We start from the raw sequence: 12,185 nt of genomic DNA, 5'->3' as shown, positions 1-12,185 counted from the left end.
AGTGCTTAACTGGTGTCATCTACAAACTGACAGAAATCAGCTCAGTGACCAGACAATGTAATTCGCCACAGCACGAGTAATGAAAACACCAGATGATTAGAACTAACCATCAATGCTTGTGTGCGTTACATCTGCAACATCAGTGTATACAACCATGTGAATGCTTCATACACACAGTTAGGACAGTTGTTGCAAGATGTGTTAAACTAAATCATATGCTGTGCATACTTCATCGGCTCATCTGTGTGTGAGCAACCCAGTACCTCACATCAGAGATTAATACCTGTCATCTCATCATAACTGCAACACAAGTCCCACTTTTCAAATATCCTTGCTGTGCGTCCATTCATAAAACAAAAAAAATTCAAAAGTTCCTTTGTTGCTGCTGCTATCTGCCTCTGGGACAAGCGACCTGCCTCTTCTCACAGTTCAATCCCTTGCCGCTTTTAAGAAGAAGCTGGAGTACCTATGTCCGCCACCCACGGAGCACTTTCCAAAATTTTTTCGTAAGTAACCAGTAAAGCCACTGCTTCTGTCCTCTCTCACTTATGTTTCTTTCTCCTTTCTTTTCTCCACAGGTCACACCACTTTCTTCTTCTGTGTATTCATTAAATCTGTGTTATCACATTTGTCTTTTCCACTTTCTTCCATGACTTTATCTCATATCCACTGTTGCTAGTGCTTGTAATTAAAACCACTTTGCCGTAATCTACATTTATTGTCGTACTTGTCATGTACAAATGTAAACTGTGTATGTTTTTTTTAAATCTCTGCTTTTGTAATTTTTTATTTCTAAATGTAGACTAACACACTTATCATAATAAAGGTGTATGTAATGTAACTTAGGATCAGATGTTAGGTATTAGAGAGGGCTTGATGACCCTAATCTTGAAGTGAACTTCCTGGCAGATTAAAACTGTGTGCTCGACCGAGACTCGAACTCGGGACCTTTGTCTTTCGAGGGAAAGTACTCTACCATCTGAGCTACTGAAGCACGACTCACGCCTGGTCCTCACAGCTTTACTTCTGCCAGTGTCTCGTCTCCTACCTTCCATTTCTGGAAGTATTCTGGGCCAGCAGTATATGAATAAATTTTGTAGTCTAATCATTAGCTTAGTGCACCTGAGCATAATACGCTAGGGGAGAAATAATCTGTGAGTACATGTGAACATAAGATGGGTATTCATAAAATTTGATTGAGATTCATTCAAATAAGTTTCATAATTTTCCTCCACGTAATTTCTCATATAATTGAAAAAAAAATATTCACAATAACAACACTTCATAAGGCATGGATCTCATGGAGAGCAGTATTTTATATCTGCCGTTTGCAGACCATGGAGAGAATCTCTGAAATTATTCCCATATAGTAGTGATCACTTTGCCACTGTGCTGTTTTGCCTGGCCGATTTGTCACAAATGAGCACATTTAAGAAACAGTCTTATGAGAAACAATAATGGTCTTTCAAATACAGCTTCAGCAGTGTCCATATTGACTACTGCCTCACAGTCAGTTTTTACTGGGTACTTCTGGTCGCTGCACCGCATTTATCCAGAAACTGTCTGGTGTAGTCACAATTCCGTACTCACACAAGCCGTCAAGTGTGAGGGGCTTTTCGCTCTGTGGCTGTTGCAGTATAAAGGACTGCAGCATTCCCCCAAGGAAAAGAAACAAACTGTTGCGAGCATAGGTCTTCCCGAAGCATTCTCGCCGACCTGTATATAAATAAAAAAAAATTAAAATTATGTAACTTAGTAAACACAATGGAACAGAAAAGTGCAGCCTAATTTTCTCATACATAGAAGAAGAAAATGTAGTACCTTATATGGCCTAAACTCGAAAATGTTTAATTTCCATTTCAGAATTAATTTTCTACAACTTCTTATATACCATAATGATAGAGACACAATGGATCAGAATGTATCAGCATACCTTATGAATTGCTTTCATAGCTGAAATGTATGAAACACAGAACAGATTTTTACTCTGCAGTGGACTGTGCACTAATATGAAACTTCTGGCAAATCAGAACTGTGTATCAGGGTCTTTGCATTTCCTGGGAAAAGCTTCTACCACTTGAGGGATCAAGACATGATTCATGACCTGTCTCCACAGCTTTACTTCCACCAGTACCTCCAAACTACTTCTGTGAAGTTTGGAAAATAGGAACATGCTGGCAAAAATAAAGCTATGAGAAATGGTCACGAGTCATGCATGAGTAGCTCAGTTGGTAGAAGATTTGACCGGGAAGGCAAAGGTTCTGGATTTGAGTCCTGATCTGACACATAATCTTAATCTTATAGGAAAGTCAAGAAGGTTCACACACTACTGCAGAGTGAAAATCCATTTTGGGAACAAACCGCTTGGCTGTGGCTAAACCATTCTACACACTGTCGTTTCTTCCAGTAGAGGTAGTCATGTAAAGTATGCAGGAGAATTTTATGAAGTTTGGAATTTAGGAGAGAGGTACTTATGGAAACACAGCTGTGAGAGTAGGTCATTAGTTGTGCCTTGATAACTCAGTCGACAAAACCACTTGCCCAAAACAGGCAAAAGTTCTGAGTTTGAGTCACAGTCTGACAGACAGATGTAATATTCCAGGAAGAGCCAATGTTCAAAATGTGTAAAAGAAGCCATTTTCCTGTGTGAGGCTATTTTTTATTTATTGAATTAATTGATTTAAATCATTTAATTACTGATTAATTAACTGTGTCTCCTTATGCATTATCAAGTGACATATGCAACAATGTGTTGGGTGCTTACAGTACTCCATGAATGACAGCACAGAACAACATATAATGACGTCAAAATAAACAACATAGTACAACCATAGTGGGCATAATTACCTCAGATGTTGACATATAGCAATCTGGAATTACTCCATCTGTTTTGGTTACAACTCCTGATAATAATAATTTTTCTGACCTTTACAATACCTTAGTACAGTTTGTGCATAATTTCTATGTGGCACATACATAAATATTTCAAACTGTTATATAGGCTGAAGCTCACTTGCGTTCATTGTTCAGGTTATCATGAGCTGAATCTTCTATCATATGTAATTTTCATGAAAGTTCCACTAATCAATAGATATGGATAACTGAATTAATTATTGCAACACACAAGTATAAATTTCTAGTCAGGTAATCAGTAGATCTGATCATACTGACAACCTCCATTGGGGAGAATGGCCTTCTAGCTTCAGAGATGCTGCTACTCAGTGGACAAGTTGACCAAAGTAGTTATGTTAAACATCTTCTGTACCATAATGATATGATTAATAAACGTACATTATGTGACAAGTTGATGACAGTCCACACCCACAATAAGAGATCTTGAATCAGTTTATTTATTTATTTATCGCCACAACGCGTATGGAGAAAACATTTTTGTCAAGTTTTCTGGTGGACAAAAATACTTTTCTTTGTTTCACCTCAAACTCCAATTTTTGTTACTTATTTACATTTCGTGTATTTACTTATTTGCAGTAGATCCAATAATTAATAAATTGCAGTGATATAGTACTTGTAAGGAATTTACAATACATTTGAGAATTTGGACACTCTGGTTTGTACATGAAGTAATTTCGCTTGTAAACACAAATAGGTATTGAGAATGAAATTCACATAACACATTTCACAATGCACTATATTGTTGACTTAAACATTATTATAAGATTACTGTAAGGAGTAGAAATAACTGCATTAACTGACTGTTCCATCAGTTCTTGGTAGAATATTGTATACATTATGCATGAACACACACAACACTGGCATAATATTCTGCAATATTGTAGAGTACTACACGGGTGCCATGCATTTTTTCGTTCATAATTAATAGAAATAAGTTTCAAGAAGTTTTTTAACTTTTATTCAGATCAGTAGTACTTGACTGATAATGCTTGGAGGAGTGGTACACAATTCTGAAGTGCAGCAGTGTTCTCCATTCTGGACAAAACTGAGACTTTTTGCCACTCTGTGCAAATCATACTTATTTCCTAGTGTTATGGTTGTGGTACATATATTGTTCATTTTGTACAAACCGTAATTCTTGGCAACAGAGGACATAAGAGAAAGAATGTACTGATATGTCATGATAGTGATGCCCAGCTGTTTGAATATGTTTCTAAAAGAACTCCTCATACAGGTCCCATACACAATTATGATCATTACTTTAGTATACTTAATAAATATTATTGCACGTGATTGATTGCCACAGAAATGTTGCTGATCTCAGTCTTTTACAGAAGTGTGTGTACAGACAAAATTAGCTTATTATCTGTCTGTAGTCCCAGGAATTTGGAAGACTGTACTGTCATTAATTCTGTTTTAGTAAGTGATTTTCTTAGTTCTTCCTCCATGTTTTGTGTTGTGTGAAGTTCTAGAAATTGTACAGGTTGCATCGTCATTAAATGTCGGACAGTTTACAGTAACCTCTGCAAATATTGTGTTCCCTGTGCTCTATATGCTGCTATTCTATGATCTCTCAATCAATATATTTGTAATCTGCAAGAAGAGCAAACTGTGTTTTTAGGTCCATGTGCACTGGCCGGTCTTTTATAAACATTAGGAATAGCATAGGAGCCTACACTCCCTTCTTCTTTAGCTGTCTCCTCCTCCCGTATACTGTTCCATATCACTATAGGTGCACACAGCACTCCCTGCCTGCAACCAGAATGATCTAATCCATGCCACGTTCCTACTAGCCACCTCTCCCACCCTGTCGTCAGACACCCTCCTCCAACACTTTCTCACCTCCCCACCTCCATCCTCCTCTAATGCACTCCACCTGAAACAGCCCCGCGCCCTAGTCGAGCTGCAGTGCTGGAACAACATAGTTTGCCAGGGAAGTGTGATTGTACATGTTTCTACATGTGCATTTGTATGTATACTCTATGGCTCAGAAAAAGGACTCATTCAAAAGCTAGCAAAGTTCTCAATGCGGTTGATGCATCTTTTGATGACTCGGCTCCTCTGATTATAAAATTTCCATTTTTACAACTTACTTGGTAAGTTTGTGAATGCACAGTGCCACAAAAATTAAAAAAGGATGAAAGTAACTTTTGCACGATGTGTGCCAATCAACATAGCCTGATGAAACTTGGACCATACATAGAAAGAACTGCTGCAGTATGTACAGAAGGTAACTGAAAAAAATAACAACAATGTGATCAGAAATGAGAGTTTTAGTCAAAGCTAACAATTACATTGAAGTCATCACAATTTATGAAGGTCCTCTGGACATTACAGCAGGAGGGAAATTGTTCTCAGTAGAGTGTGTGATCATTACAGATGGCTGTGTGTGCTCCACTATGTGTTCTCTTGCTGGCTACGAGGTGGGTAAGCAGTTATTGTGGTAGGACATTCGAGTCCTCCACCAGTGCGGCTGAAAACTTCTGGGTGATCATTGGTGCATGTGGACATCTCTACATCTACGTCTATGTGATTACTCTGCTATTCACAATAAAGTGCCTGGCAGAGGGTTCCATGAACCACCTTCAAGCTGTCTCTCTACCGCTCCACTCTCGAATGGCATGCGAGAAAAAGGAGCACTTAAATTTTTCTGTGTGACCCCAGATTTCTCTTATTTTATCGTGATGATCATTTCTCCCTATGTAAGTGGGTGGCAACAGAATGTTTTCACAATCGGAACAGAAAACTGATGATTGAAATTTCATGAGGAGATCCCGTTGCAACGAAAAACGCCTTTGTTTTAATGATTGCCACTCCAATTCACGTATCATGTCTGTGACACTATCTCCCCTATTTCACGATAATACAAAACGAGCTGCCCTTCTTTGTACTTTTTCGATGTCATCTGTAGTCCCACCTGATGTGGATCCTACACCACACAGCAATACTCCAGAATAGGGCGGACAAGTATGGTGTAAGCAGTCTCTTTAGTAGGCCTGTTGCACTTTCTAAGTGTTCTGCCAATGAATTGCAGTCTTTGGTTTCCTCTACCCACAATATTGTCTATGTGATCTTTCCAATTTTGGTTATTTGTAACTGTAATCCCTAAGTACTTAGCTGAATATACAGCCTTCAGTTTGTGTGACTTATCATGTAATCGAAATTTAGCTGATTTATTTTAGTACTCATGTGAATAACTTCACACTTTTCCTTATTCAGGGTCAATTGACACTTTTCGCATCATACAGATATCTTATCTAAATCATTTTGCAAGTTGTTTTGATCATCTGATGACTTTACAAGACGGTAAATGACAGCATCATCTGCAATCAACCCAAGACGGCTGTTCAGGTTGTCTGCTATGTTGTTAATATAGATCAGGAACAATAGACATAATGCAAAACATCCCCCCAATGGTTCCTGTACGTGTTCAATGCGATTTAAATCAGTGGAACGGATAGGCCAGATTATTCGCTGAATATCCTCTCGTTCTGAGAGCTCCTCTGCCTGCGCTGTTTGATGTAGTCGTGCATTGTCATCCATAAAAATAAAATCAGCACATGAGGAAGGAATGCAGTGTCACAAATATGTTGCGCAGTTACTGCACCATGTTAAAAGATTTGGAGGTCAGTATGGCTATGCAACATCATGGCTGCCCAAAATGTAACACCTGGGCCACCAAAACATACACGTTTCTGGGTGTATTAAATGTGTTCGCTTCTCATCATATTTGCGGTGCTACCAATATGCAAGCGTCAGTGGAACAAAAGATATTGGTCGTCAGGCAAAGAGACCATTGCGTGCAGTCACCATGGAGCATGAGGTTGTGTGCCTTTCAGCCCTGTTAAATGTGGTTACACCTGCACGTGCTGTTTGTCATGGGATCCTCTTGCCTGTTCTGCAATTTAGTGGTCATCTACTGTGCTTTCAGGCAGCAGTGCTTCTGGTTCGGAGTGCTCCCCACGCACATGAAACAATGTTTGAGCGATACCGAACTCCTTGGCCACACTCATCACATTTCGTCCTCCTTCCAGTTTCCCATTCTTCCCCATGTGATGACGTCAACATCATGTCTGTGGCCCACAATGCAATGAAGAATACTACCACAACACACTGAAATTGCTCACTGGTTGACAGACACTGCCTTTTCCCGTTGCTTCAACTGCCTCATGTTGTGGGCCAGGCCCATTTGGTGCTGTAGTCCCTATGACCACATGGCATGTGATGAGCAACTTTCTGCACCTGACCGGAAGATCGCTGCCAGCACACTCCTGCACGTTCGTCCATTTCCACTAAGTTATTGGTATATTATGTTGCTTTTAAGTTTTGCAGAGCAGTGTATTTAACAGAATTTTTTTCATGTAACAGTAATGTTGTTTTTTGAATGACAATTAAATATATGTAATAGGAAAACACCCAAGGGTTGAGAAAATACGGTCATTTAGGAACAGGAACAATCAGGAAAAATTTCACATTAATATTCCACAAAGTGGAGCAACAGAAGTTAACTTGAAGAAAAGGCACTGTATTTTCCATTGCCATGAGCAATGCTAACTGTATAATTTGGTCTAATCATAGACAATTATTGCTAGAAATGTGTCAGAATTTTGTAAGAAATATTAAGTCTATACCTCAGATTTCAGGAGAATGTAAGTGTCCTTTTTTCCCTCCCTCCTCACAAACAGTTATTCTTGTTACCTTTACTCCTTGGATTATAGTCATGGTTTGTGATTGTTTTTATTTGATTTGTGTGTTGTTACTTATGGATATGAGACAAGTCACTGTTACAATTTATTTAAATATCAGAATTAACTCATAGTAAAAGAAAGAACAATTGCATCTGTAGAATGAAATAAATCAGTTAAAAACTTTTGTTAGTTTAAGAAAACCTTTAACCTAGTTTCTTTAGCCTCATAGTAAGGTAAATAACAATTACATCTGTAAAGTAAACCAAATCAACTATTCACCTATTGTATTTAAAACATATTTTGCAACAATAAATCCATGAAGAAACTACACATAACACCATCAACCCTAACACCAAAAGGGGTGGAGGGGGGGGGGGGGGATTGCCCACAGTATTTGTTTAATTTGTGTAATATATCTATTTGTTGGAGTGAAGAAGCAATAAATTAGGTAGTTGTAGAAAAAGATCTAGAGTATGTGCTGTCATGGATTTATAATGTTTGTGAATTATTTAAATTTGCATATTATATTTAAGTGCAGGCAGCCCCCCCCCCATCACCCCCCCCTCCCCGAATTACACATCGGTGAGACAATATTTCTCATTAAAATATTTTTCAGTGTGGCAGAAAGAAATGCAATTTCTGGTTGTTGGTACCACTGTATTTTGTTGCCATTATTTTTTTGAAATAAATCTCCTTTCTTGTTCGAGCTGCTGTACATTACTCGCAGTTGTAGTAAAATGTATCGACAGTATCAGGAGTTTTTCGGAAATGAAGAGGTGTCAGCTACAATAAATGAAGCAAGTGAAGGTGATGAAAGTGATCCAGAAGAAGATGTACAGTTGTGACATACGATAGTGACACAGCAATTGAAAATGAGTCAAGTTCACAGAGTTCATCCCCTGATGAACAGTATGCAGTTGCTTACAGCATCACTCTTACAGCAAAAAGCAGTAGGGAATATATTACTGCTCCTCCAAGGCAAATACGTAAGTCAGTACAAAATATGGTGCATTTTTGTGAAGATTTGACTCATGAAGGCTTGACCTCTAGTGTGTCAGAATCTTTCAAAAAGTTAATAACTCCCAAAATAATGAAGATTATCGTGGACTATACAAACAAAGAAGCTTGTAATTAGAGCTCAAAACTTATACAAACATAGAAGAAATGTGTGGCTTCATTGGTATTTTGATTCTCACAGGCACAAATAATGACACTAGACTGCCTCTTGAGGACTTATAGGGGAAAGTACTGGGAAAGAATATCTACATAGCTGCAATGAGTCATATTCGATGTGGAGAACTTCTGTCCCTGATTAGATTTGATGATAAAGAAACAAGAACCAAAAGATGAAAGCAGGATAAGTTTTGCCCCCTTCGACAAAATTGATAAAATGTTCGTGAAATAAAACATAGCAAGTGCAGATCTAATGATCGATGAAATGCTCTCCCTATTTCAAGGAAGAAAGGTCTTTATGAAAGACAAGTCTGGGAAGTATGGCATATTGATTAGTATGTTATCAGATGCACACACCCAGTCTGCTCTAAATATGGAGATCTATGCAGGGAAGGATAAACAACCTGCCGAGGAATGAAATGCAAAGGCAGTTGTTAGACGCCTAGTGAATCTGCTGGCAGGAAGTGGAAGAAATATGACAACGAGTCATCATTATACATCCATAGACCTAGCTGAGGAGCTTTACAATGTTGGTAAGTTAACTTTGGTGGGAATGTTGAAGAGTAACAGAAAAAACATACCAGAACAGCTAAGGAAGACGCAGGATTGATTCCTCTTAAGTTCTTATTCACAGACTTGAAAACAGGCAACATAATATTTATCTTGGTTTCATACATCTTCTGACCAAAGCCTACTAAGACTCTCCTACTACTTTCCACACAACAAAATGATAACAAAGTGGACGAGTTGAAAAAAAAAAAAAGAAAATCAATCTCTACTGCAATGAAATGACAGCATTGATCAAATGACGCAACATCATTCAGTAAAATGAGGGACGAGAAGGTGGCCATTATCTCTCTTTTTTTCCTTGTTAGATATTGCCTGTCTCAATGCTGGAACAATTTTCATGATAACCCAAACTGGAATTAGAAGAATCATAATGTAAGAAGGCTATATCTGTTAGAATTAGGTCAACAGCTCGTTAGGCCAGATGTGGAAGAGAAAGCAAAGAATATCATGGGTTTACGAAAGCGTATCATCTCTGCAGTGGAAATTGCTGTAGGAAAAATGGTGCCCAGCATTACTGCAACTGTTCAATCTGTTGAATTTTATTCAAGAGGAAGATGTCACATCTCTCTGAAGAGTAAAAACTCGAAAAAGGAAAAAGACAAGATGACAAAAGTGTCTATAGTTTGTTGCAGGTGTTCCAAGTCTGTGTGTTCCACTCCTTCTGCAAAAACAATCATATGCAAAGGCTGTGAAATTGAAAGTGAAAGTGAGGAGGAAGGAGAACCTCAATTCTAATTTATGGCTTTGATTTTTCTGTTTTCTTATTTGTGGTTTGCTATTGTACATTCTTTTATGATTTCTTAATATAAGACTGATGTATAAGTAAGTGCTAGTTTCATGATAAAAATATAACAATATTTCTCATATTCATTACTTTATTTATTTTATTTGCATATGTTATAATGCTCCTGATAACTATGGAAAGTGTGTTTCAACCAAGTAAAGAAAATCCAAGTTCATTAAATAATCAAAACAAAACAAACAAAAAATGTTAAAAAGTGAAAAGAATGTGAGGGCAATTCCCCCACCCCTCCTTCCCCTCCTTAGACATCCATGTGATAGATCCGAGCTTAGTGATGCTAGGGTTAATCCATATTAACAATATCAGAGTGAGTACCAACACTGACATTGAGATAAACAAAATGTTATTGTCAATGGCTGGGACTTACCTCCTCCAAATGGCAGTGTCCTGTCTGGCAAAAGCTTGCCTGTTTCATCAAGGAATCTCTCAGGTCTGAAGTTTTCTGGATCTCCCCACACTTCTGGATTCATGTGGAAAGCTTCGAGACCTGGCAGCAGAATTGTGCCCTGAAAATATATGTGGGCACTGCTAAGAAACAATGCAGTTAAAGACTGGCTTGTGATTGATTATCTTAAATTTTTTCTCAGTTAAACATAATATTTCCCTATTGTTAGTAATGAGCCTGACAGATTTCCTTTCTAAGTTAAGTGACAGTATATTTGTGGAAAAGTGAGCAATAATATCAGTGAAAATACCAATCCAATTTCTTTATTCAGTTTCCACTGTAAATGATATTGCTGTTCTCCTTTACTTTGAAGGCCATGAAGGACATTCTGACTTGGTGTCTGAATAGTCTCATTATGTATAGCCCTATCACCTCCTCTTTAGTGTGTACATATGTGTGTGCACAAGTGTATATTCTCTACACAGGAGGAATATTTTTAAGTAAAATCCATTTCAGTTAAAACAAAATTAGTAAAGATATAGACAAAACATTTTTATTTCTCTCCTTACTCACTGAGCTATTTTTCTACAAAATTCCATTCCTTTCTTAAACATTTATCATGGTGTGAGACTAATTTGTGTACACGACCAGTTTTCAGCTCCTTCATCCGTACCAAACCACAGTCTTCATGATTTTTTGTGGTGACTGCGTGTACTAGATTTTCAATGACTACAGAAGCTCCGCCTGGTCATCGTTCACTATGAATTCTGTCCCACCTGTACTTGTGCAATGTTACTCATCTACTTACTTCATGGTCTCTCATTGTGCCAGGGCCAATTGTTCTCACATGTGTGGTGGGGAAGTGTGGCACTAACACATTCCCCACTTTTAAAAACCCAATAATGGAGTATGTTTCATAATTAGCAGGGCTTTCAGTTCTTTTAACATTTTAAGCTTGTGGTATAAATGGGTCAAAGTGTTGAAACAACTGGAAATTAAGTGTGTTTGACCACAAGGCATGTGTGTTTCTACAGACAAGTGAAATTTTTCACAGTTGGACGTTATTTAAAAGATACCTCTTGTAAACTGATCAATTTTGAAGGTTTGCATCAATATTGTCTCATTTTCCTCACAGTTTAAATGCTGCCAGTGTCTCCAAGACCAGTCACACTCGTGAGATTCATCCAGTGGTGTTGAGGGATACTGCTAAGGTATTAAATGTGTTGATTTTCCATTTTCTCCCACCTCTTGTGCCACTGTCCTTAGTAGCTTCATCTGCATGAGATTGCCTTATCTTCCTCTTGCTCGTTCAACCCCAAAAGGACTGTTGGCAGGAGATAGTCAATCCCTCCTTCATTGGCTGTTCATACACATCTGTACAGATGCTGAAGTAGCATTGAAGGAAATATTGCAGGGAAGAAGAAGAAGAAGAAGAAGAAGAAGAGTTGGAATGCTGGATGATGTTAAAAGTCACAAAATTAGCAGCAGTTTAAGGGAGAAGTACAGGGCAGAGCAAACTTGTAAGAAAGATATATGAGAGAAGAAGAAAGTGTGTCCAGCCTTCAGATGTAATTGCAAATTAGTCTTCCCTCTTCCAGTGTACTCCAGTTTATCTTAATGTTTCTATGGCTCTTTCTGTAACTGCATATATCTT

General features: G+C 38.1%; 1 protein-coding gene across 3 annotated transcripts in view; it reads right to left on the bottom strand.

Annotated features, from left to right (window-relative positions):
* Positions 1–892: 892 nt before the first annotated feature.
* Positions 893–12,185, bottom strand: part of LOC126293667 (probable cytochrome P450 304a1) — a 76,928-nt gene continuing 65,635 nt past the window's right edge. For 2 of the 3 annotated variants that reach the window (XM_049986959.1, XM_049986960.1), the window contains 2 exons: positions 10,514–10,652; positions 893–1,716 (listed from right to left, as the gene is read on the bottom strand). In XM_049986959.1, coding sequence (XP_049842916.1) covers positions 1,511–1,716; positions 10,514–10,652 — 345 coding nt within the window. In that variant the 3' untranslated portion in view covers positions 893–1,510. Of the gene's footprint in view, positions 1,717–10,513; positions 10,653–12,185 lie in introns of those variants that run through there. The other variant, XM_049986961.1, reaches the window with a different exon arrangement.

Source organism: Schistocerca gregaria, chromosome 10 (genome assembly GCF_023897955.1).
Source record: "Schistocerca gregaria isolate iqSchGreg1 chromosome 10, iqSchGreg1.2, whole genome shotgun sequence".
NCBI classification, from domain to species: Eukaryota; Metazoa; Arthropoda; class Insecta; order Orthoptera; family Acrididae; genus Schistocerca; species Schistocerca gregaria.
This window is presented reverse-complemented; position numbering and strand designations above follow the sequence as displayed.